This window comes from Pseudorasbora parva, chromosome 1 (genome assembly GCF_024679245.1).
Source record: "Pseudorasbora parva isolate DD20220531a chromosome 1, ASM2467924v1, whole genome shotgun sequence".
NCBI classification, from domain to species: Eukaryota; Metazoa; Chordata; class Actinopteri; order Cypriniformes; family Gobionidae; genus Pseudorasbora; species Pseudorasbora parva.
The window spans coordinates 59,891,132-59,918,888 of record NC_090172.1 but is presented as its reverse complement, the minus strand read 5'-3'; the positions used below and the strand labels follow the sequence as shown (position 1 = coordinate 59,918,888).

At 42.3% G+C, this 27,757-nt stretch overlaps 1 protein-coding gene across 2 annotated transcripts in view; it reads right to left on the bottom strand.

Annotated features, from left to right (window-relative positions):
• Window positions 1-27,757, bottom strand: part of nlgn2a (neuroligin 2a) — a 483,615-nt gene that overhangs the window by 320,927 nt on the left and 134,931 nt on the right. For both annotated transcript variants that reach the window (XM_067447029.1, XM_067447036.1), the window contains exon 2: window positions 13,555-14,363. In XM_067447029.1, the coding sequence (XP_067303130.1) occupies window positions 13,555-14,026 (472 nt within the window). In that variant the 5' untranslated portion in view covers window positions 14,027-14,363. The remainder of the gene's footprint in view (window positions 1-13,554; window positions 14,364-27,757) is intronic.

Below are 27,757 nucleotides of genomic sequence, written 5' to 3'. Positions count from 1 at the left end.
CTGCAGGCTGGCCATTTTTAGTACCCGGATCCTTCTTCTACGCAGCCATGAGGTTGTAATAGAAGCAGGATGTGGTCTGGCATTGTCATGTTGGAAAATGCAAGGTCTTCCCTGAAAGAGATGACGTCTGGATGGGAGCATATGTTGTTCTAGAACTTGGATATACCTTTCAGCATTGATGGTGCCTTTCCAGATGTGTAAGCTGCCCATGCCACACACACTCATGAACCCCATACCATCAGAGATGCAGCTTCTGAACTGAGCGCTGATAACAACTTGGGTTGTCCTTGTCCTCTTTAGTCCGGATGGCATGGCGTCCCAGTTTTCCAAAAAGAACTTCAAATTTGTATTCGTCTGACCACAGAACAGTTTTCCACTTTTCCACAGTCCATTAAATGAGCCTTGGCCCAGAGAAAACGCCTGCTGGATCATGTTTAGATATGGTGTCTTTTTTGACCTATAGAGTTTATGCCGGCAACGGCGAATAGCACGGAGGATTGTTTTCTGGAAGTATTCCTGAGCCCATGTTGTGATTTCCATTACAGTGGCATTCCTGTATGTGATGCAGTGCCGTCTAAGGGCCTAAAGATCACGGGCATCCAGTCTGGTTTTCCGGCCTTGACCCTTACGCACAGAGATTGTTCCAGATTCTCTGAATCTTTGGATGATATTATGCACTGTAGATTATGATAACTTCCAACGCTTTGCAATTTTTCTCTGAGAAACTCCTTTCTGATATAGCTCCACTATTTTTCGCCGCAGCATTGGGAAATTGGTGATCCTCTGCCCATCTTGACTTCTGAGAGACAATGCCAATCTGAGAGGCTCTTTTTATACCCAAGCATGTTGCCAATTGACCTTAAAGTTGTAAATTGGTCCTCCAGCTGTTCTTTATATGTAGACTTTTCCTGCCTCTTATTGCTATCTGTCCCAACTTTTTTGGAATTTGTAGCTCTCATGAAATCCAAAATGAGCCAATATTTGGCATGACATTTCAAAATGTCTCACTTTCAACATTTGATGTTACGTATTGTGAATAAAATACACGTTTATGAGATTTATAAATGATTGCATTAATTTTTCATTCACAATTTACAGTGACAATTACAGTGTCCCAACTTTTTTTGGAACCAGGTTTGTATTATTTATTATATTATATTATATTATATTATATTATATTATATTATATTATATTATATTATATTATATTATATTATATTATATTATATTATATATATATGTGATGAAAGTCGAGTCGATGTTGACTAGTCGCTGAGGATGTCATTAAACAAATAAGCCTGACTTGAACACACACACACACACACACACACATAATAAGCCTCAAATAAGCCTGAACACACACACACACACACACACACACACACACACACACACACACACACACACACACACACATATACATAGTTCTGTCAAAATTATCTAGTTAACACATGCAAAAACACAAAAAACATTCTGTTTGACTCAGCATCCGTTTTTTCTGTCATCCGTTGGCTAGTGTTACATTATATGATCATGCTCTTATTCATGCAAAAGCTTTTAAACCATTCAAGCGTGACAAGACAAAAGACAACGCGCTGCCTGTGATTGTCCTGAAAGATGTGCACCAGAAACGAGTTCTCTTTCACACATGAGCAAACAATAACACACTGAATTATGCCAAAATGCCTGTTTTGTCGAGTATTCTCATAAGAGCTTTCCTAAATTAGTTAAATCACATCTTAAATTAACTTAAAGAGTTGTGAAAAAATGAGATGCGCGTGACAGTGCATCAGATCCACGTAATGTTCGGCAGCAGCAGATCTTCAGTCACAGCAGACACTAATGCTGTCTGTCATCAAAGTTAATCAAAGAACAAAGGTCACTTTTGTAGCTTTAATAATGATTAATCTATATTTAATTTATTATATATGCAGTGCAGAATGTTTGATAACTTTATTCAATTTCTGTATATTTCCTGTTAGACAGGTCGGAAGGCCACAGGTAAATATGACATTTATTATAATAAGTTTATGTGAAGATTGTTTTAAGTTCACTTTAATCAAAGCTATTGTTTTTTAAAGCCTACACTCTAAAAAATGCTGGGTTAAAAACAACCCAAGTTGGGTTGAAAATGCACCAACCCAACAATTGGGTTGTTTTTACCCAATGGTTGAGTTGTTCTTACCCAGCAATTGGGTTGTCTTAAGCAACATTTAACCCAACCACTGGGTTAAAACAACTCAACCACTGGGTTAAAACAACTCAACCATTGGGTTAAAACAACTCAATTGTTGGGTTGGTGCATTTTCAACCCAACTTGGGTTGTTTTTAACCCAGCATTTTTTAGAGTGTAATACTAATACATGTTGAAATTGATGTAGCTTTCAATTTTACTGTAATGTTGAATGTCTATCATTTAATATAACAAAAATCTTCATTCATTTTTAAAACATACCATTACCACTTCTTTTTTTTAAACACCGTCTTTAAGTTAATCAATTTGGAGAGTAACGGTAAAATTATTACAATATAAAAATATAAACAAAACTCCAATGTTTTTAATGTGCGATTAAATCTTTTTAATCGACTGTCCGCACTAATATATATATATATACGCATATGACGCAATGCTTAATCATACTCTGCATTTAGGCATCGAGCCACCATTTTGTGCAGAAACATGATGCATTGGATAACATATTTTGTTCTAAATAGATGCGCAGGATTGCAAGTTGGCTAGGGAGAGACTGAGTGGATTAAAGGGAATTTGGGAAAATGGGACCTGGCACATTTGGGAATCTAGGAATTGAGAGATTTGCAGGGGGCTTTGTGAAAGACACATGGTGCACAGAAAGAGATAATGTGGGATGAAAATGAGTTTTGGAAGACAGAATAAGAGTGAGAAAAGGAAAAAGGGAAGAAGAAAAAGAGACAAGAAAATATCTGGCATCTTTGCTGTGAACACACACTCGCATGCCTATGTTCAGTCTGACTGGAATGAACGCCGATGTGCTATGAGGCGTTATACTCTGTGGAAGTGAACAAACAAATGGAGGTACAGTAATACATGTGATGACGGTTTCCTCATTAACACCAGCTCCAAATTACAAAGCACCCTTTCATTAGTGAAAGTATTACTTAAATAAGACAATTACCATTGTGAACACACAACACCTACACGGGATGCCAAAAGAGGTAAAAACTGAGAGGAAAGAAACAAAAAAGGGCTCTGAGATAGCAAATTACTGCTGATGTCAATAATTTGTTTCTCTGGGCAACTTGGCGGCTGGAACCTTAATTGCGAGAGAAAAACACCTCCTCGAAAATCAGCTCTTTCCATCCTCTGAGAGTATCTGTCCACTTTGCTCTCTCTCAAAAGAAAAAAAAAAGACCAAAAAAAAAAAAAAAACAGGGAGTGGAAGAGGAGAAGGGAAAAAAAGACAATTGTTGATGGGTTTTACCTCAGTCTACAAAAGTCAGTCACTTTTTTGGTTTGTTAGCTCCACCAATTTACCTCAATTTGTCGTGAATGTATGCCTTACACTGGAGCATAAGTAATTTCCCAGAATGCTTTAGTCTTTCCAGCTGGCCTCACTCTTAAAGTGAATCATAGGGTAAACTAATCCTGACAAGTCCTGATCCAGAGTGCAGTGGACTGATCATAACTGGTAGAGGGCAAGGACGTGTCCTCAGTCGAGGTCTGGGAAAACTGCACTGTAGTTCAAAGGCAGAAACTCACTTTTCATTTTCACTGTATGGTACTTTGTAGTGTTAAAGAGGTGTAGTTCAGTCAAAAAGGAAAAATTCAGTCTTTATGTGTTCACCTTCATTACATTGCAAACCTGTATGACCTTATTTCTTCTGCACAACACAGAAAGATATTTCAAACAACGTTTCTATCCATACACTGAAAGTCAATGGATTCATTGTATGGACAAAACAACACTAATATCTTCTTTTTTGCTCCACAGAAGAACATTAGTCATGCAGTAGTGAAGTGTGATGAGTAAATTAAGAACATTTTCATTTTTAGGTGAACTATAGTTGAGTAATGTACACTCTAAAAAATGCTGGGTTAAAAACAACCCAAGTTGGGTTGAAAATGCACCGACCCAACATTTGAGTTGTTTTAACCCAATGGTTGAGTTGTTTTAACCCAGTGGTTGGGTTAAATGTTGCTTAAGACAACCCAATTGCTGGGTAAGAACAACTCAACCATTGGGTTAAAACAACCCAATTGTTGGGTCGGTGCATTTTCAACCCAACTTGGGTTGTTTTTAACCCAGCATTTTTTAGAGTGTAGTATGTCATGTAATGCTCTTCTATAGGTTTCATTACTACACAGAGTGCAGGATTCGGGTTCTGGAAGTAAAAACCCCTTTCATTTTTTCCATAGGGAAAGTGATTTGTAATGATACAGTGATCTACGAGGTTGTATAATTGATGGTATATGCTATTGTTGAAGCCAATTGCAAGAAATTGTCACAAATATAGAAAGATTATATCAACCTAACTAAATATTTGACAAGGTGTTTAAAATTTTAACAGATCATTACTCGACATGAAAAATAGATCAGTTAATGATTTAGTTGGAAGGTCACCTTTTAAAAGCAACCTATTTATTACTTCCCTTCTCTAGAAACCAAATAACTGTGATTTCTCGCTGCATCAATAGGAAGATAGTCCCCAATAATATCAATGGCTTATGTATAATATGATAGCTTATGTATCCATTGTTTTGTGTCGTTCGCAGTGCCTAATGGGATTGAAGATATTTCCCTCATTAAAGCTGTTTTTTTCCATTTTTTCAAATACTAATAGGAAGATAATTACAATAATATCAATGAAGTTTCAAGTGTCCAACCAAAGGGAACACTGATCTCCATAATGGTGAGTTTAAACTAAAACATTTTAGGAAAATTAACAATTTATGAAGTCAGCTTATGTGATGTTCTTTCACATTTTAAGTTGCATTGACAATTCAACATTCAAGATGACTTTGGGAAATGAGTGAATGCGACTGCAGATGTGTTAAAGTCTATTAAAAGTGCAGTGTGTAATATTTATCTATTGATTAATCTATTGATCTATTACATAACTATGTTTTCAGTGGTGTATAAAGACTGTACATAATGAACCGATATGTTTTTATTACCTTAGAATGAGCCATTTCAATCTTCACACACCATGGATCCCATTTTGAGCCGCCATGTTTCTACAGTGGCCCTAAACGGACAAACTTCTCTACGGAGCGCTAGTCACTCTCTACTCTCTGACGACGCCATTGTTGTCATGTGTCGGCCAGCCTCATCACTAGATATTCACTAAGAAATTCCCCACCTCAAAAACATATTTTTTACTTGACAAATTTCACTCAAATCAATCGATTAATCCTAACTTCGGTTTTCTGAGTAAACAAGGCATTGTGTGTGGAAAGTACAGATTATTAGAGTTTTATAATGACATTAAGACTTAAGTAAAGCTAACTAAAAAAGTTAGAACAACTATTGGATATTGTTGATATATATATATATATATATATATATATATATATATATATATATATATATATATATATATATATATATAGATATATTAGGGCTGTCAAACTAAATTTAAATTTTTAAATTTAAATGTAAAATTTTTAAATTTAAATGTACTTTTTTTATTTAAATGTAGAAATTTTAAATTTAAATTTAATTATTTTATCGCGATTAATCGCACGATTGTCATGAGTTAACTCACGATTAATCGCAATTTAATCACAGATTTTTTATTTGCTGTAAATATATCTTAAATTAAGTTTGAATTAAGTTTTTAACACTCTAATCAACATGGGTATATGGACAAATATGCATGCTTTATGCAAACGTATGTTTATTATTAGTGAAACCATATAATACTTATTCAATAATAATCAATTAAACAGCATGAAGACTAGATATGTATCAAAGGTCATAGATGTTTATCAAAGAACTTGTTTATGTCTCTTAAGCCTAGCTTAAAAATTCAGAATAAGCAGGGATTTCTCTCATTTTAAGAATATAAATAAAGGTAGTATTACTGGCAGTTTAGTTCAGAACAGGGCACAGTTCATATGAAAAACGTCTCGGTTACGTATGTAACCCTCGTTCCCTGAAGGAGGGAACGGAGACGTACGTCAGAACTGAACCGACGAATGGGATCTTACTTTAGAGACCAATCCTACTTCGAGCATCTAACAACGAGCCAATGAAATTTGGCATGCGATCACGCATTCCACGCTCCGCCCCGCAGCGCGGGTATAAATAGGAAGTGGAATGGTAGATCAGCGCTTTTCCTACTGAGGAGCCGAAGGTGACCGGACTCCCAGCGGAAGCACAGCATCTGGCGACGGGACGTACGTCTCCGTTCCCTCCTTCAGGGAACGAGGGTTACATACGTAACCGAGACGTTCCCTTTCAGTCGGTCACGTTCGACGTACGTCAGAACTGAACCGACGAATGGGATCCCTATGGAAAACGCCAGGATGCTGGCCCTTCCAGCGTCCTGCTTGAGCGCACTGCACCGTCTAGTATGGTACGGAAGTCAGGGCTCCAAGCAGGGAGTACAGTCACTGCTGTTTCTGCAAGACCCACTCAGAATGACTATTGGATAACGCTGGGAAAGCGTGCCTACCTCGTTCTTGAGAGAGAGGGTACGCTGCGGGGCCACGTCCTTCAGGGAAGGAGAGGTGGCAGAAAACACATAAGGACTAACCTGGCAGGGTAGTGCAACATATGGTAGTCTCTGGGGTGGTTCCAGCCTGATTGAAGGGGGGAAAGAACACGCCCAGAGACGACAGAGCGGGCTCTGTCGAGGGAAAGACACGGGCTAGCCCGAAGGGTAGCTGATACCGTGGAAGAATACACATATGGGGTTGCCGTGAGGGAACCGCTACATATGGAACCCAGCCTACAGCCACGTTTCACAAGCATACGGGTGCAGGCCTGGCGTCAGACGGTCCGCAACGTCTGACACCGGAGGGGTGACGGAGGAGCTCGACAGGGTTAGCCGGTTTCCCGGGGAACACAACTGGAGACAATAGACGCACGTATCCGGCCCAGAGGGCGGGAGTGGCGTTTCGCAAGCCGACACTTAGAACGGGCACTTAGCGCTCCTGGCCACTGGGGGCGAGGATGCGGGAAGATACCGGCTCTACACGTAAGCTATAGAATCTAGCAAACGTGTTAGGTGTCGCCCAGCCCGCAGCTCTACATATGTCTGTCAGCGAGGCGCCTTGAGCCAGCGCCCAGGAAGAAGCAACACTCCGAGTGGAGTGAGCTCTTACACCGAACGGGCAAGGCACGTCTTGGGACTGGTAGGCCAAGACTATAGCATCCACTATCCAGTGGGCTAACCTCTGCTTGGAGACAGCCTTTCCCTTCTGCTGGCCTCCGTAACAGACGAAGAGTTGCTCTGAGGTCCGAAGGCTTTGGGTCCGGTCAACGTAAGCGCGAAGTGCGCGGACCGGACACAGCAAAGCCAGGGCTGGGTCTGCCTCCTCCGAAGGCAGCGCTTGCAGGTTCACCACCTGATCCCGGAAGGGAGTGGTAGGAACCTTGGGCACATATCCGGGCCGGGGTCTCAGGACGACGTGAGAGTTACCTGGCCCGAACTCTAGGCACGATTCGTTGACCGAAAGTGCATGCAGGTCCCCTACCCTCTTGATCGAGGCCAATGCCGTCAGGAGCACTGTCTTCATTGACAAGATTTTTAACTCACAAGACGCCAAAGGCTCGAAGGGAGGGCTCTGAAGTGCTCGGAGCACTAGAGCTAAGTCCCAAGAGGGTACCGAGGATGGACGAGGAGGATTTAGTCTCCTCGCACCTCTGAGGAACCTGACGATTAGGTCGTGCTTCCCCACGGACTTACCTTCTACTACATCATGGTATGCTGCTATTGCTGCAGCATATACCTTGAGGGTGGAGGGAGACAGCCTTCTCTCCAACCCATCTTGCAGGAAGGAAAGCACGACACTGATCGAACACCTTCGGGGGTCTTCCCGGCGGGAAGCGCACCACTCAACGAACAGGTTCCACTTCAGAGCATAGAGGCGCCTCGTAGAGGGGGCTCTAGCTGAAGCGATGGTATCTACGACAGCTTGTGGTAGTCCATCTAGAACCTCCGCGTCCCGTCCAGGGACCAGACATGAAGATTCCAGAGGTCTGGACGCGGGTGCCATAGCGTGCCCCGTCCCTGAGAAAGAAGGTCCTTCCTCAGGGGAATCGGCCAAGGAGGGGCTGTCGCGAGGAGCGTGAGTTCTGGGAACCAGGTCCGGTTGGGCCAATACGGCGCAACTAACAAGACCTGCTCCTCGTCCTCCCTGACCTTGCACAGAGTCTGTGCAAGAAGGCTCACTGGGGGAAACGCATACTTGCGTAGGTCCCGGGGCCAGCTGTGCGCCAGTGCATCTGTGCCGAGGGTACCCCCGGTCAGGGAATAGTACCACTGGCAATGGGTCGAGTCCGGAGAGGCAAACAGGTCGACCTGTGCGGCTCCGAACTGGTCCCATATCAGCTGGACCGCCTGGGGGTGGAGTCGCCACTCTCCCGGAGGTGTCGGCTGACGAGAGAGCTCGTCGGCTGTCTGGTTCAGCACACCAGGGACATGAATGGCCCGAAGCGACCTCAGCTGCTTCTGACTCCACAGGAGGAGGTGGCGGGCGAGTTGGAGCAGACGACGGGAGCGTAGACCACCCTGACGGTTGATGTACGCAACGGCCGTGGTGCTGTCCGTACGGACCAGTACATGCTTGCCACGCAGCGGCCCCTTGAGGCGGCGGAGTGCCAGATGTACTGCCAGTAACTCGAGGCAATTGATATGCCAATGCAATTGCGGCCCCGTCCACAGACCAGCAACTACATGCCCGTTGTACGTGGCCCCCCAGCCTGTGGTGGAGGCATCCGTGAATAGCACAGCATGCCTGGACACTTGTTCTAGGGGCACCCCGGCCCGGAGAAACGAAGTGCTGGACCACGGGCTGAAGGTTTGGCGGCAGTAAGGAGTCACTGGGACCCGGTACTGACCGCTCTGCCACGCCCACCTCGGGACTCGGCCATTGAGCCAGCGTTGAAGCGGTCTCATATGGAGCAATCCGAGCGGCGTGACCGCGGCTGCAGATGCCATATGCCCCAGGAGCCTCTGAAAGAACTTCAGTGGGACCGCTGTCCTGCTCTTGAACATATTCAAGCAGTTCAACACCGACTGGACTCGCTCCTCGGTGAGGCGCGCCGTCCGGTTGACCGAGTCCAGCTCCATACCAAGATAAGAGATCCTCTGTGTGGGACAGAGTTTGCTCTTCTCTCGGTTGACCCGAAGGCCCAACTGGCTGAGGTGACTGAGCACCAGGTCCCTGTGTTCGCACAACTGGTCCTTCGACTGGGCTAGGATCAGCCAATCGTCGAGGTAGTTGAGAATCCGAACGCCGCGTTCTCTGAGTGGAACAATGGCTGCCTCCGCGACCTTCGTAAAGACGCGGGGCGACAGGGACAGCCCGAAGGGCAGGACCTTGTACTGATATGCTTTCCCCTCGAACGCAAAGCGTAGGAACGGTCTGTGTCGAGGGAGAATAGACACATGGAAGTACGCGTCCTTCAGGTCGATCGCTGCAAACCAATCCTGGGGACGGATGCATTGGAAAATGCGTTTCTGCGTCAACATCCTGAACGGGAGCTTGTGCAGGGCCCGATTCAGAACTCGCAGGTCCAGGATTGGCCGTAACCCACCCCCTTTCTTGGGCACAATGAAGTAGGGGCTGTAAAACCCCGTCTTCATATCGGCTGGAGGAACCGGCTCGATCGCGTCCTTCGCCAGTAGGACCTCGATCTCTGACCGCAAGACTTGAGCATCGCTGCTTCGCACGGAGGTGAAGAGGATGCCCTTGTACTTGGGTGGCCGGCGTGCGAACTGAATCGCGTAGCCGAGTCTGATAGTACGGATGAGCCAGCGAGACGGCCTGGGGAGACCTAGCCAGGCCCCCAGAGACCGTACAAGCGGGACCAACGGCACCACAGACGTGCCCGGGGTGGGGCAGCGAAGCGGAGTACTCTGGCCCGACTCGGGAGGCCCGGAGGCGGCCCGCAGTGTTGCCTGAGCACTCCTGGTTTGGACAGAGAGTGGGTGAGAAGGCCCGGGGGCGTCCTCGGAGCCCACTCTGCTGTCCACTGCCCGGAGGCAGGGAAGTGAAGCACTCAGCCCCGACCCGGAAGGCCCGTGGGCGGCCCGGAGTGTTGACTGAGTGCTCACAAGAGAGGCAGTGTGTGGGTGAGAAGGCCCGGGGGCGTCCTCGAGGCCCACACAGCTGCCCCCTGGCGACGGGAGGGTAGGAAAGGAGTGACAAGGCCCGTGGGCGTCGCACACTGCCAACCTGACCCTCTTGGGGCCCAGAGAGAGAGGAAACTGCTCTTTTTGTGAAAATGTGGGTACCGCTGGACTCCGGAGAGCCAGCGGCAGAGATGTTGTGACCAGTGAAGTCCCCCCGGTCCTCCTCCGGGGGGGTGGGAGGGATGCGGACATCATCTCCCTCAGAGCAGCTCCTCTTCTCCCTGGGCTGCCCGTCTCAGGGCCGCTTCCCCTTGCGCTTGCCGGCAGGCTTGGCGGGCCCTTGGACGGGTTGGGCGGCCCCCTTGCGTCCGGCGCCCTGCTTCGCGGGTGGAGGCTGCTGCTTGGGCTTAGCAGGGGCGGAGGCGGACGCTGGAGGACGCCCTCGGCGACGAGCAGACTGGGGGGCTGCCCCGGGCGGCTGGGTGGAGGCAGCAGCGGGCCGCCGGGGCAGGATGTTTTTGATGGCCTCCGTCTGCTTCTTGGCCACCGAGAACTGCTGGGCAAAGTCCTCGATGGCGTCGCCGAAGAGGCCGGCCTGACAGACAGGGGCGTTTAGAAACCGAACCTTGTCCGAATCCCGCATGTCTGTCAGGTTCAGCCACAGGTGGCGTTCCTGGACCACCAAGGTGGACATCGCCCGACCCAGGGAGCGGGCCGTGACTTTCGTCGCCCGGAGGGCGAGGTCCGTCGCGGCTCGCAGTTCCTGCATAACTGCCTGGTCGGAACCACCCTTGTGCAGTTCCATGAGCGCTTTGGCCTGGTGGACCTGCAGGAGCGCCATGGCGTGCAAAGCTGATGCAGCTTCTCCGCAGGCTGAGTAAGCCTTGCCCGTCAAGCCGGACGAGAACTTACACGCCCGGGAGGGGAGACGCGGGGCGTGCCTCCAGTCCGCAGCGGTCTTAGGACACAGGTGCATCGCAACCGACCGCTCGACTGGAGGGATCCCCTCGTAACCCTTAGCTGCACCACCATCGAGAGTGGTGAGGATGGAGGAGTCAGTCGATCGCTGGCGTGCGCTGTACGGCGCTACCCAGGACTTCGTGAGCTCCTGATGCACTTCCGGGAAGAAAGGCACCGGGGCGGGACGCTGAGAACCAGCGCGACCCGTCCCGAGAAACCAATCATCCAGCCGCGAAGGTTCGGGACGTGGTGGAGGGTTCCACTCAAGCCCGACACTTGCGGCGGCCCGGGCAAGCATAGCCGTAAGTTCCGGGTCAGACTCGGGCAACGCTGTCACACCCGAAGGGGGCAACGCAGCCGAGTCTTCATCCTCGGAACCCATTAGCTCATCCCCCGATGCAGCAACCGACATCTGGTCCTCCGCCGGAGCCCCAAAAGAGACGACTGGCGCTCCACGTGGGAGGTCAGCGCGCCCTTCCGGAAGCTCCACCGGTACAGTGGAGGGGGGAGGGGCCCGAGGAGCCGTGAGACCCGTCGGGTTTACCCTGACCGACACCCTCAGGTCCCCACCAAGGTCATCAGCCAAAGTAGTAGCCCTCTGCTTTGCAGCTGGAGGACCACTAGATCGGGGGATGGACGATGGTGTTCCACCTCTTCTGAGGTACTGGAGACGGGACCGCAACACTGCAATGGACATATTCCCGCAATGGGAACATGTCTCATCCACGAACGCAGCCTCAGCGTGCTGTGCGCCCAGACACGAGAGACAACGAACGTGTCCGTCAAGCGGAGACAGAAATCGACCGCATCCAGAAACACACGGCTTGAATGACATCTTGAAAAAGACGCAGGGTCAAACCGTGTTGCTCTTTTGTGAAAAGGAAGTTGCTCTTTTAGTGCTGAAGCACTCAGGGAGATGACCGCGGCTCCACGCAGTTCGATAGTGCAAGCCTGCGTGAGCTCTCAGTGATATGTATGTGTGAGCGCCCAGCGAACCAACTGTAATGTGTGTGTGTAAGGAAACGCTCAGCGAACCAACAGCTCTTTGTACACTCTATCACTGAAGTGGACGGTCTCTCGCTGACGCGCCGTATCACCCGCACTGGCAAACTCTTTCACAGGAAGGTTTTTGACTCGTAGTCAGAAGCTCTTCGTAGAAACAGCAATGAAACACTGTTCGGCTCCGAAGTAGAAAGCGCTGATCTACCATTCCACTTCCTATTTATACCCGCGCTGCGGGGCGGAGCGTGGAATGCGTGATCGCATGCCAAATTTCATTGGCTCGTTGTTAGATGCTCGAAGTAGGATTGGTCTCTAAAGTAAGATCCCATTCGTCGGTTCAGTTCTGACGTACGTCGAACGTGACCGACTGAAAGGGAACTGGTAATGTGAAAGCTGTCATGCGGACCTGTGAGCGCACCATACCCGGAGGAGGTCCATATTTCTGGAGTAGGAATATAGTGCGGCCCCTTTAAGAGCGGTGCGCTCTCTATTGAACTGCCGGTATTTTGCGTGTGCGCGCCAAACTATGCCTCGATTCATGTGAACAGTGTGAGAAACGGAGCATTCTTGTTCAGAAGAGTAACCTGTGCATTCGTTTTAGCCGATTGTAATGCATTTAGTTGAATATAACACATGTACTGTAAGTGGTGATGTGCCAATGATTTACCTCAGACATGAGCGAGAGTGAGCTTCAGTGTATTCACCCATCGCGCTCAGACTGCAGAGAATGTGCTCAATGTAAACAGACTTTTCTTTCGACCTGGTGTCTACGGTTAAACAGAAAATATGGTAGCTTATAGGCAATAACTGCACTTTTGGTTTAGAATATTAATGATAACCATTTTCTTTCCCTATTAATGTTTGCTGCTGCATCCTTTACATCTATGGCTTATCCCGATTTCTCCAACAACGGATCAAACAGAAAATGCGCTGCGTTAACGCGCGTTAATAAATTTAGTGCCGTTAAAATGAATTTGCGTAACTTTGACAGCCCTAATATATATATATATATATATATATATATATATATATATATTTTTTTTTTTTTTTTTTTTTTTTTAATTTATATATTTATTTATTTATTTTTATTTTTATTTTTATATATATTTTTATTTATTTATTTATTTATTTATTTATTTATTTATTTATTTATTTATTTATTTATTTATTTATTTATATATATTTTAAAAAATCCCTATGGAAAAAATACTTCCAGAACCAAGGCTGCTGAAAAAGTGGGTGGGAACTGTCGCACTTTATTCCCCTATCATAACCATAACGCTCTGCTGTGTTGTGTCAGACACTCACCATCTTCTGTGGGCACATAGATGTTGAGGTAGAGACAGTCTTCACTCTGATTCTGGATGTAGGTGGCAGCCACGTCCAAGCTGTCAGTAAACCACACAGGCAGCATGATCTCGGGCAAAACACCATGTATGTTCTGCGGGCAAACAGGGGCGAACTGGGTAGCATTACGCACTTCCTGCCAGGACCCGGGAGCTTCTGGGGGCTGAAAGCGGCGGTCTCCAATTGGAGCAGTGGCAAAAGGGACACCCAGGTACTGTTCTACGGGTCCCAGGATCTCGTTGTTAAGCTCTTTTTTAATCCCACGCAACTTGCCGTAGTTTGTGGTGACGGTGGGATATTTGGTGCCAGGATCAATGCGCTGACACGAGGTCAAGGCGATCCACAATGCCAAGCAGAGGAAAGTAATTGCATGGGTGGCCACCGAATTGCGGGCATGGCCCAAATCCCGTTTACAGGCATGAAGTGGATACATGACTGTCTCGTTCTTTTCTCTTCGCTTCGCTTGTTTATTGACCCCCGCTTTGCTTGGTCACAGATGAAGGGCAAAGGAAAGTTAAACTATCATAAGAGAATAAGAAAAAGGGATCCAGCCTGTTTGTTTTGGTCGTTCGGGGGAGCAAGAAAAGGGAGGACAGGAACGGGGGGACAGTGGAAGGGTTGGGGTGGACGAGGGGCTGAGGTTGTGCTCAGCCCTGGTGAGTTATCGTGGAAATGCTACAGAGAGTAAGAGAGAAAAGTCTGTTACGTTCCATCTCCCTGAGCCGTCCTCATGGGGTCAGTTAAAGAGGTCACTCAGATGATTGCCGATCCTGTCAAGAACAACAAAAAGGAAAAAGGTTAGTCATCAAAGGTTAATTTAGCAGTTGCTACTCTTTGAATGCATGTCAAACTCATGTCAAAATGAATTTGTACCATGTTGAATGCTGCAACCTGGATTAAATGGATAGTTCACTAAAAATGAAAATCCTGTCATCATTCACTCGCCCTCATCTCATTCCAAACCAAGACTTTCTTTCTGCAGAACACAAAAGAAGATATTTTGAAGAATGTCTCAGTGTTTTTTTTAAGTATAAAGCCCTATTTGGATGGTTATCGTTTCTCATGTGGATGTCTGTAAAAATACATTTGCACGATTTATTCACGAGTTCTGTGATCCTACGAACTGGGAACTCTCTGTTCATGTGGTCAGCCGCATAATGTCTGCTGTAAATAAAATGTCATGCTTGGAAAACGGGAAAATAATATCCAATTTATTACTTTATTATGTAAATTTCCTGTTTAAAAATAGGAAGCTACATGGGCTATATCTGATGGTTAGTTTTGCATTTTATCTCAAAATGATGGATGCAATTTAAAATATATGGAAAGTAGCGGATTAATGCAGCCTCTTATTTACACGAGGCAAAGTTGGTTTATTTTTGAATGTATATAATTGCATATAATACATATTTTAAAATTGTATTGCATATATTGCTGCCACAATTACGGCCCATTTCAAAAGCTTTTTTTCCTCGTACTTCTTTTTGTTCTTACAGCTCACACTCGCTGAGATGTTGTTCTTTTAATTATTTCCAGCATTTCACTAATAAAAGTGTACATCTTTAAAATGCATGCACATTACAATGAAGCGCAACATTTCCTACAGTGCTCCAGTGGTCAGAAAGGATTTAAACAGTGGATTTTGAAGTGATCGCTTCTTGTAAACTCAGAGATGTGGATTCGGACAGCAATTAAATTACCACACGACCTTGGTGTTTGTCCAAAAACAGTATGTAATTCAGCCGGGGTTGGGGGGGTTAATGCGGACAGAGAGAGAAAAACAATGACTTTCTGGATTCAGACGGCAATCAAATCACCCACTAGCCCCTGTAAATGTTGAAAATACCTTACGTCTCCATAAGAAACCATTCAGATTCCCGTCCACATAGGGCTTAAGAATGAAATCCAATGGTTGTTTTGGACCCCACTGATTTCTATCGCAAAGGTGCAGACACATTTACAGTTGCTCAATAAAATGTTGCGAAATCCAGTCATTTCGAGGTGTTCACGTGAATTTGCTGTGTTGACCAACAGAAAGCTGCATTGACAACGTAACTACGACTTTGCATGTTCGTAATAAAATTTGCTCTTTATATACTGTAGTGAAGTGATATACATACAGCATGCAATTGGAGAGCACAGTATAACGTCTGACAGGAGAAGAAAGTTTGTTTTTCCATGACTTTGAAAGTGAGTGCTGTTTCATCCATCACTACATTACTGACAATTGACAATAGAGGTTTTTTGGGGGGTTTTCTGTTCTGCAGAAGAAAGAAAGTCATACAGGTTTGCATGTACTCGTGAGGTTGAGTAGTGTTATCAAAAATATTGATATTTCGATATCGATACTGAAATATCTGAAACTGTTCCAATACTCCATTTCTGCAGTATCGACACACCAGCTGTGTGTTCTCAATCTGTCTTCTCTTTGATGGCAAATTAACACACACTCGCCTCCTCGCACTCATTCACAAATATTTCCATTTCAAGCTGCACTATGTCATTTTTTCCGTCCGCTAGAGGTCGCCTATTTAAAGCAAAGGCGTAGTTTGATGACGTCAAGTTTGAGCAGAATCTTGGGACGTGTTCTTCACCTCACAGCCGATGGGAAAGAATCGGGAGAGGACTCAGGAGCTGAGCATGGCCGCTGGAGTGATTGTTACACAAACACACGCCTCGCGAGCAGCGGGACTTTTATTATGACGGGACACAGACGCCGGCGCCATTTCCGCTTTTCCGGTCATGAGAATGAGGTAACGCAGCTCTGTTTATCATATTAGACACATTTAAGTGTGTTTAAATGATGTTCTGACGTTACTCTGTGTGTTCGCTCAGCGGCTGCTGTGACACTTGTTCACACTGCTAAGAGTAAAGCGCTTCTGCAGAATAAAAGCGGAAACCGAGAGTAACGCAGATATGACGCCATTAACAGGCGACTCCCTCAGACGTCCCGGCTCATTGGTTAAAATAGCAATTTCCTCACAAATAGATGAAAATATTTGGTATATTGTAAGAACTCAACTGAACAAAATATATAACACTGGTCTAGTTTTTTTTGTGTGTGTATATTTTACTGCAAAAATACTATAATGCACCTATATAAAATATAATGCACCTTTAAATAGCTAGTGCTTGTGTTGTGCATAATTTCTGTCATTTCCACAGGTTTCCAACTCACACAAAAAGCACTGATCTATATAATAGCTGGCTATCAAACAGCTTGTGAGCACCAAATTGACTTCTTTTTTCGTGGCTTATTGCGCTTAAACAGCCAAATATGTCAAAATGCCTGTCATGCTGAGAATTCGGTTAAATAAAGTCAGTTTTGGAAAGTCAGTAATTGAAAGAAAACACACGTTGTGCAACGCTATATTGGATCCATGCATTCACTCTTAAAGTGACAGCAGGCAAATAAACCTGCTGCTGTCTGTCATGATAATCAACAAGAGAAAAAGAGAAAATATCTCCATCTCTATAACTGATCTTGACTAAATAACTTTAATTGTAAGCATTAATCTGTATTTAATATTTACAATGAAAACTATAGTGTTATTTTATATTGGATTATTTTTTTGTGTAGTATTTCTTACTGTTAGATCCACCTGAAAAACTTAAAGCCATGTTTATTCCTCTTTATCCTATTGTATGTATTTGTGCTATCCTTTGCAATTTGACTGTTTTTTTTTTTTTGTAAATATAGTTCAATGATTCAAATTGAGTAAGATATTAAGGGTGTGACGATACACTCGTGTCACGATTCGATATGTATCTCGATACTGAACTCACTATACAATATGTATCCCGATATTTTACGCCAAAATAAAAAAAAATGTTGTACGTTTTTATTATGAATTAATATTATTATTTGTGTTTTATTATCAGGACCCACAAATATTATACATTATGTATAGTTGTTGTATGATTCTATGTAATAAGATTATTAATGTAATAATGTATGTCACTGAAACTCTAAACTTTATTATTTTTTTCCCCTCACACATTATTCACACTTTCAATGCAGGCAGCATCTCTCCCCAGTATGAGCGTCGTGCTAAATATATTCATCACAAGCCATTGTGTCTTTTCAGAAGACTAAAGAAGAGTTTGCCTTTATGACATTCTTTGCATCTTTTAGGTTTGAGAGGAATGGACTTTAAACATGGAGGGACATAAATCCCTCAGGTTTCATAAAGAATATCTTCATTTGTGATTGGAAGTTAAATAAAATAAACAGCATGATGGTGAGTACATGATGACAGAGTTTACATTTGTGGTAGCCTACATATGTTTATTTGTGTTTGGGTGAATTATACCTTATAAATAGGGCCAACTACAGCAAATTGAGCCTTGGATAAAACGACTCTCTATCGCGGATCATAACGTTTCCATCAACGATACATATTGTCATGTTTTTATATCGTTACACCCCTATAAGACATTACAACAAAATTACCCTAGATATCAAAAAGTTAAGAGAGGGGGTATATATGGCCGTTTTTCCCAAGGTATCAAATATCGCTATTTGAAGTTGGAGTTGGAAGTTGGAAATCCCAGGATCAACACTAAGGGTGAGTATCTCACTTTTAGGTACACTATCCAATAAAATGTCTTGCCCACAATGGTGATAACTAAAGGATTTCCAGGAGATTTAAGCGTACAAGCTTTTCATTTCCAGCTCAGATCATTCATGACCAGGCGAGACTGCATTTGAGACGGAGAAAAGTGGAAATGAAAAATGCTATAACACTTCCCATCTAATATTAATGTTTTTCCACGTTTATATGTAGCTTAAAAACACAGCGAGTCAGCAGTTATAGTGCCTGCAATAGGGTTCTGCGTCTAAGCCCTGGAAAAAAGCAACACTGCGGGCAAACGATAGCTCAGAAGACTCGTTCAGAGCATTATGAGGATCCAATAAGACAGCGACAGGGAGACAGTGATGTAAGGGAAAACATCTCCAAACACCCACACAAAGAGCCTCTATCAGTCAGTTGTGACTAACAAACTAAAAATAGATGTTTTAGCTCTCACATCCTGAATGAAATCATCTGCGCGGATATGAAGTCTAATTAAGAGCCGCCGCATTTCGCCGTGAACACATCTTTTGTTTTTTAAAGCCTCTAATCGCCTGAGAGAGCTGATTGATGCTTTAAAACTTTGATGTTCATTTCAAATGGAGTTAGCATTTAGCCAAAGGCGCCTAGCTTAGACGCTTAAGCATTTTAACGGTTAGCTAAAACAGAGGACAGGGATTTATGTGAGCTGAATGGATTCAATGGGGTTTTAGATTTGAAGTCTGGACAAAATGGAGGGCTAAAGGTCAAGCATAAGCAGTGAACTTTAAAACTAATGGAGAACACTAGAGATGACAGCAATGTCATATATAACAGCAAGGAATGACACAAATAGGGGCAGACCAGAGACATTATAAAAGGAGCACTCATTGAAAATTGAATGACAAATCGTACCACTCAGTATGGCTGCTGTAGAAATTGATTCTGCATTGTTATGACATAACTTCCTGTGGCTCCAGGGTGATTAGTCATTAGCATATACACCTCAGGTGATTGGCTAAAAAAAACAGATTGGCAGATTTCAATGCAATTGCCACTGAGAGGAATGTGAATGCTAACAGAGAGCCGTCTCCAGATAATACAGACCTCCTTGGTGCAGTAAATGTGAATGGCAAGCTATTTAAAAGCAAAACAATGCTTCCTCATCATCATCATCATCGCCATCACCGTTAATGCGGCAACAATCATCATGCCGAATGGACTCCTCCAGTGATATTACTTTATCACCATCCTATAATAGTCTCATTTAATGTGGCCATTAGCGTTTCTATAGCAGAGCTGTCGCCGCCTGTGTGTCTGTCTTTTTGTTATGCCAATAAAGCTATTTGGATATGAGAACTATGGATTGGAGAGAGGAACAAACAGAATGAGAAAGATAAAGGAACAGAGAGAGAGAAAACGAGAGGCGTGAAGACATAGGTGTTTCGCTCAGGGGCCTGTACAGGCGCAAGCGCTTTAAGTACGGATAAATGCGGTAAAAATCCAATAGCGGCTCTGGTATAAATCCCCCAGTAGTCTATATGTCGTGTGGTATTTAAGAAGGTCAAACAGAAATGGGAAAGGAATAAAACAGTTGAGCTGCCTCTCGTTATCGCACACTATTATTCTTCCCACTTTCTTTCATAATAACTCATTACTGTTGTTAGTTTGCCTCCCTCGTGTAAATGAAGTTCAATGAAGAGAACATGTTGCATAAAGCAATGGTTCTCGACTGGTTTGGCCGTGGGACACACATTTTCCCATGGTCATATTTAAATATGCAAATCCCTTTCTCAAACATATACACAATACACATACACAAGTGCAATCCTACTGTACTTAACATACACATCAATTGTAAGAATACACACTAAAAAATTCTGAGTAAAAAACAACCCAATGTTGTGTCAAATATGGACTAATCCAGCAGTTGGGTTGGTTTAACCCAGCGATTGGGTTGTATTAAGCAAATATTTAACCCAATTGCTGGGATAGTCCATATTTGACCCAACATTGGGTTAAAACAACCCAACATTTTTTAGAGTGTAGAATATAACACACTAATTGAATATAAAGTGGCATTTTGGGTTAAAGTTACGGAAACCAGCAGTACCATGGCAATGACACAATCATGAACTAACATGAACCTATTAATATAAAACATGTGGACACTGATTCTGATGAGCAGAATGAACATCAAACCTGACTGCAATTCTTGCAGCTAATGCACGACATGACTGAATAATGCTGAGTTGTTTTTTTAACCCAATGTTGGGTCAAATATGGACCAACCCAGCAATTGGGTTATTTTAACCCAGCGATTGGGTTGTTTTAATCCTGCGGTTGGGTTAAATATTTGCTTAATACAACCCAATCGCTGGGTTAAAACAACCCAACTGCTGGATTAGTCCATATGACGACCATCTTCGTTTCTCAAGTTACAGATTTCACTGCATAACACAGTTAATAAAAATGTATCTCTAAACAATCTTTTCGTTTAAGATTGTTTTAACCTTGCGGTTGGGTTAAATATTTGCTTAAGACAACCCAATCGCTGGGTTAGTCCATATTTGACCCAACATTGGGTTGTTTTTTACCCAGAGTTTTGGTACTTTTGGGTAATTTCATGACTTTCTAATTGATAACATAACTAGGCTTTAGCTTGCTAGTATAACATTTGCTCTAGTTTTGGGAGATCATTTTAGTCCATCTCTGCACAACGGACTTCAGGATGGGAGATGGACAAAAATGACGTCCTAAAACGCCAGATTCTGGAAGATGAATTCTTCAAACAGTGGTTCGAGAGGACGTGGTGCTGGTCCTTCAAGAGTCACTCTCAACCTATCTGTCTTTAAAATGTCTAAAAAACAGTCTTCATGTATTTTACAACATATATTTGTGATTATTATTAAGTCTTATCATTTTTTAGGATTCATTTCCTAACTTAAGTCTCTGAGATCCTGACCCCGATCACTTCTGGACACTCCAGGCAGGTTTCAGTTCTGGAACCTGGTGGTGCTGGAGACTAAAGGGTTTCTGATGGTTTCACACGTAATTCCTAATTATTGTTCAGTTAACGTGTCTTTTCTTCGCCACCTGTTTTTGTGTGATCCTGCTGACCCAATGAGCATTTCACTGTCCAAATGTCACACCTGAACTGCAGTTTGTAGTATTGCATCAGTGTTGTTATAGTTGTAAAAGAAAGCATGCCAACTAATTCTGCACACCTGAATATAAGGTGTTTTTCATTTCCAGCCTTCATGAACAATTATATATCACTTATAATTTATTAAATAATACATTAATAGTAGTTTTTAATATTAAAGTGGTTTGGAGTTGGCAAAATATGCCTGGAAAAAAATATAATCAAAAAATTCTGCACTGTGTATGCTCACTATGCTGCTGAGGGTCACCCTGCGCAGAAGTCGCCAACTTTCTGCAGAGTCTACAGACCTCCAAACTTCATGTGACCTTCAGATGAGCTCAAGATCAGTGTGTAGAGAGCTTCATGGAATGGGTTTCCTTGGCCGAGCAGCTCATCCAAACCTTACATCACCAAGTGCAATACAAAGCGTGGGATGCAGAGGGGTAAAGTACGCCGCCACTGGACTCTAGAGCAGTGAGACGTGTTCTCTGAGTGACCAATCACGCTTCTCTCTCTGGCAATCTGATGGTTTGATGGTTTGAAGAGTCTGGGTTTGATGGTTGCCAGGAGAACGGTACTTGCCTGACTGCATTGTGCCAAGTGTAAAGTTAGTTGAAGGGGGGATTATGGTGTGGGTTGTTTCTCAGGGGTTTGGTTGGCCCCTTCCAGTGAAAGGAACTCTTAATGCTTCAGCATACCAAGACATTTTGGACAATTTCATGCTCCCAACTTTGTGGGAAAAGTTTTGGAACGGCCTCTTCCTGTTCCAACATGACTGCGCTCCAGTGCACAAAGCGTCGGTCCATAAAGACATGGATGAGTGAGTTTGGTGTGAAGGAACTTGACTGGCCTGCACAGAGTCCTGAGCTCAACCCGATAGATCACCTTTGGGATGAATTAGAGCGGAGACTGAGAGCCAGGCCTTCTAGTCCAACATCAGTGCCTGACCTCACAAACGCACTTCTAGAAGAATGGCCATAAATCCCCATAAACACACTCCTAAACCTTGAGGAAAGCCTTCCCAGAATGGTAATGGGATGTCATTAAAGTTCTTGTGAATGTAAAGGCAGAAATGCCAAAACCTTTGGCAACATTGTGTATGTATAAGCATTTAGTTTGTTTCCAAAAGCTCAACCAGTGGAGCATGGCGCTAGCAACGCTAAGGTCATGAGTTCGATTCCCAGGGAAAGCAAGAATTGAGAAAATGTAAAAATTGTGTACCTTGAATGCAATATAAGTCGCTTTGGATAAAAGCATCTGCCAAATGCATAAATGTAAATGTAAAATGTAAATTTAGCCTGTGTATGTGTATGCTGTGTATTGTATATTGCGTACGTGAGTTTTTGTTGTAGATGGCTATTGCTGCGCGTTTAGCTAGAATACAAAACCAACCCATTGGGCCACTGAATCTGCATTAACGACAACAGCTGGGGCAACAGCCTTAGTCCTAATGGGTTGTAGCTATCTTAGCTATCAAAATCCAGTGTTCGGCACTGTGCGGACGTGAGTTTTTGTTGTAGATGTCTGTCTTTTAAAAAAAAAAAAAAAAAAAAAATTGTGTATTGTGCTAATTAATTGAGATTTCTTACAGCTCTTACAGGTTTTTGGCCTTGTCTGTTCCGTTGCTTCTATTACTCTCCCCTTTTTTGTAAGTCGCTTTGGATAAAAGCGTCTGCTAAATGATTAAATGTAAATGTAAATGTATGCAAAAAAAATATGATTCCTGTTATGAAGTATATATATATATATATATATATATATATATATATATATATATATATATATATATATATATATATATATATACTTCATAACAGGAAAAAACTATACATTTATAACTATTAAAATTTGAATATAAAATAAAAAGTCAAATTAAAATATAAATCCTTAAATTACAGCACAAGCATCTTCGTTTCTCAAGTTACAGATTTCACACATACTGCATAACACAGTTAATAAAAATGTATCTCTCTAAGCATCTCTCTCTCTATTATCCCTCCTATAATTCGTCACTTTATCGTCTCTCTCACACAAGCTGTGTGTGTGTGTGTGTGTGTGTGTGTGTGTGTGTGTGTGTGTGTGTGTGTGTGTGTGTGTGTGTGTGTGTGTGTGTGTGTGTGTTCTATGGAGTGTAAAATAGAAGAGGATGACTCTGGGGTTCTGAGGGGAGTCTTGGGACCGTTGACAGGATTCTCTGGCTGCTCTTTAATTAAACCTCAGAGACCAAACACACCGCTCAACACACTCACACCAATATTCTCCTTAAACAACAATACACCCCAACTGATCAGGAGAAAAGGAGTGACGAGTGAAAAAAACTGGAGGGCATGAGAAAGATTAAGAAAAAAACATGACAAAGATTAGAGATGGAAAGGAACAGAGAGTGTAGCTTCTGGTCAGTGTTTGGAAACAAACTAAAAGTAGCGACGCTAATAACTAAGCCACTTTCTCAGCAGCGTGACAGAAGTTTGTCTGTTGTCAAAACTGGGTAGCTTTTCAAGTAACAAGCTACTTTTTTTTGCCAGTACAGTGTGGCATCCGTGTTTTTATGTCAGACGGTGTTGGGCAAACAGCCTTAACCAAACAAGCTGAGGCAATAAACTCATTCCCTCCGAATCTCTCATGTAGCGCTGGGGTGTCGGATTCATTTAGGTGTCCCGTTTCATTCAGATGCTTCTCGATCATGGTTTTTTTTTTTTTGCAACTTGACATTTATATATTACTGTTTCGCATTACATTTTCAAATCAATTAAACTACTGTACTTTTGCTGTTTATAATACCTGTATTTTGTGTACATTTAGATGTTTAGATCAAATTAATCTGTTTTCCATTCTATCTTTGATTATTTTAATTCCTGACAAATTAAAAGTACAGTCGCAGTTATCATTCACAATTAGTACTAATAAAAACAAGAATATACTGCAAAGCAGAACATTTGTGCGTGTGGAAACAGCAACATGGTGAGACGTCAATTATTAAGTAATATTATTTTTATATGAATTAACTATTTGTTTTGCCAATTAATAGGAGGCTAATTGCACCAACTGACTGTTTACCGGTTGCCAAGCAACAACTTACTTAATACACAACAAAGTGCTTCCAAACATAATTCACAATCAGAATTATGCATTTTATAACACATTTGCATTTCCATTAATAGTTTAAATATTGTACTATTGAATATATATATATATATATATATATATATATATATATATATATATATATATATATATATATATATAACAAATGTATGTATGATAATAAATGTATAAAACAAAAAAAAGTAAAAAAAAATAAAAATCCTGTGCTCAAATACACATATCACACTTATTATAAATAACAAAAATATTATAGTTTTGATTAATATTCAACAAAGATAGTTTTACATTGGTTAATTAATAAAAGTGTTGTTTCATTATTTATGTATAGTATTCATTACATTTGCATTTATTTTTATATATTCAGTTTTCATTTTAATTAAATTTAAATGTATATTAATTTCTATTTAGCTTTATGCATCAATTTTAGTACTTAAACATATCTATTTAAGCTAGTTGGTTAGGTTACCATTTATTTAATTTAAACTTTATTTTAGAGTTGTAAAAGCGATTAATCACAATTAATCACATATAGCATTAAAGTATATGTGTATATACACATACATAAAATAATAATAAAAATATATATACACTGTAAAAAATTTTTTAGAAAAAAAGTTACCTGGTTGCCTTAAAATATTGAGTTCATTGAAATTAAAAATTTCAGTTGATACAATGAAATTTTTTGAGATTCGACAACCTTTATTAAAATATTATTAAAAGATTTTGTAAGCATATTGGGTAATTGTGTGAGTTTTATTTCTAATGAGGCAGTGAAACATGCCAAATTGTGCTATTTTCATGATTTATCAATTTTTTTATGTGGTTCAGACACAATAATATTTAGAGTTTCTATTTATTAAACAAATTTCCTTCATTATATCAACTCAAATTCTTAATTTCAATAAACTCAAAATTTTAAGGCAACCAGGTTACTTACTTTTTTAAGTTAAACCAACAAAAAACAACTTTTTTTTTTTTTTTTTACAGTGTGTGTGGATATATATATATATATATATATATATATATATATATATATATATATATATATATATATATATATATATATATATATATATATATATATATATATATATATATATATATATATATCTGATGTAGTTTTTTTCTGTTTTTGGTGATGATGGGGGATTTCGGAGTATCGGGTTCCACCCACTTGTATCCACCATTTGACTTGAAGGCAGCATTTTCTTCACTTTTTTCAATAGTGGAGCTTGCCTTCACTGTATTTAGCTACTTCAGTAGCTTGTAGCTTAGCAGGCTATAATTTCGAAACTAGCTTCCTCTCGCTGCTCATGATGCATGCAGAAGAACACACACTAGGGTCTTCTGGCTCGTAACCCTGCTGAACCGCTGCATTTACCCTCTGACAGTTCATCACATATGCCAATCATCTCCCATGTGATGTCTTTCCCACAAATCCATCTGCTATTGCGTTCCACGCTGATCTAGAGTCAGTCGCCGCAGTAATTAAGGCTTATGTCAGACTAATGAGCTTGTCACCTCCCTGATCGTGAGCCAGTGTGCGCTGTTTAATCGGAGGACTGGATGGGTCCAGCAGCAGATGATGCCCCCGCAGCCGGGGCAAGAGAGGAAGGAGCGCGGCAGGACCGGAGCAGGCACAAAGCTGGCATGAGCGGAGCGGCCGCGGGGCGGTGGGGTGGGGCGCTTAGGTTGTTTGGGTCTTAATTGCTTGATTGGCATTGTTACAAGGCTTTAATTGGCCAGTTGTGGCCATGCTGTGTGCCCTCCGGGTGTGATGGAAAAATGATGAATAGGAGAAATAAACAGACAGAGAGAGGCAGATGGACAAATCAGGCTAAGAGTGAGAAAATAGGTGAGAGAGAGAGAAACACACACACACAAATCAGGATAATACTTGCCATGTACTCGTGCATGACAAAAATGATGTGATTGCGGAGTTGGTCCAAGTGCATTCACTAGACTCCATTTCACACGGTGTGCGGCGCCGCATCCAACAACATTTGCAGGAAAAATTAGGAGGAACATGTACTATCATACACAGATTTATGCATTCCTAAATGAATATGTATGGATGTAAGCATTTCAAAGAATATTTTATATTGTCAAATTTTGAGTGAAACCTTGTCTCTCCATATTTCATATATATATATATATATATATATATATATATATATATATATATATATATATATATATATATATATATATATATATATATATATAAGAGAAAAATAAAAAATAAAGTATAAATCATTACTATTGGTCCCTCTTTATATCTGTCTGTCTGTGGGTTTAGCAAATATTTAACTAATGAAGAGTGTTAAAATGTGATAAAACCTCGTAACGCCATTGGATCCTCAAACTGTCAGTCAAACCTCATAACTCCACCCACTAATTTCATTATAATAATAATAATAATAATGCGTTCGATTTATATAGCGCTTTTCTAGGCACTCAAAGCGCTTTACATAGAAGGGGGGAATCTCCTCAACCACCACCAATGTGCAGCATCCACCTGGATGATGCGACGGCAGCCATATTGCGCCAGAACGCTCACCACACACCAGCTGATTGGTGGAGAGGAGACCGAGTGATGAAGCCAATCAGGATATGGGGATTATTAGGAGGCCATGATGGACAGAGGCCAATGGGCAAATTTTGCCAGGATGCCGGGGTTACACCCCTACTCTTTATCGAAGGACATCCTGGGATTTTTAATGACCACAGAGAGTCAGGACCTCGGTTTAACGTCTCATCTGAAAGACGGTGCTCTTTGTCAGTATAGTTGTCCCCATCACTATACTGGGGTGTTAGGACCCACACAGACCACAGGGTGAGCACCCCCTGCTGGCCTCACTAATACCTCTACCAGCAACTACCTGGTTTTCCCAGTTGGTCTCCCATCCAGGTACTGACCAGGCTCAGCCCTGCTTAGCTTCAGTGGGAAACCAGTCTTGGGCTACAGGGTGACATGGCTGCTGGTTATTAAAGCTACACTGTGTAACTTTTTTAGTTTATTCTTAGCTAAAAAACACTTAGTTCTTTCAAAAATATATGTGCTCATTAATGTATATTTACTTATTTCAAGTAATAAAGTATTCTCGTAAGTTTATAATATGCCGTTGAAAACACATACGGGTGAGGGGTTCGAATGCCGGTCGCCATGTTGCTCCTCCATCTTGAAAGTACATTAGCCAAAGAGGGACAAACCCGTAAATTCAAGCTTCGCCTTTCGCGTTTTAACACTCGATGGCACCGTGTCGAATGTGAAGAGGGGGATTGCCGTGTTAATCTTGGACTAAATCAGCCACCATAGGAGTTAAAACGAAATCAGAATTAAGAGGAACAGAAACTGATA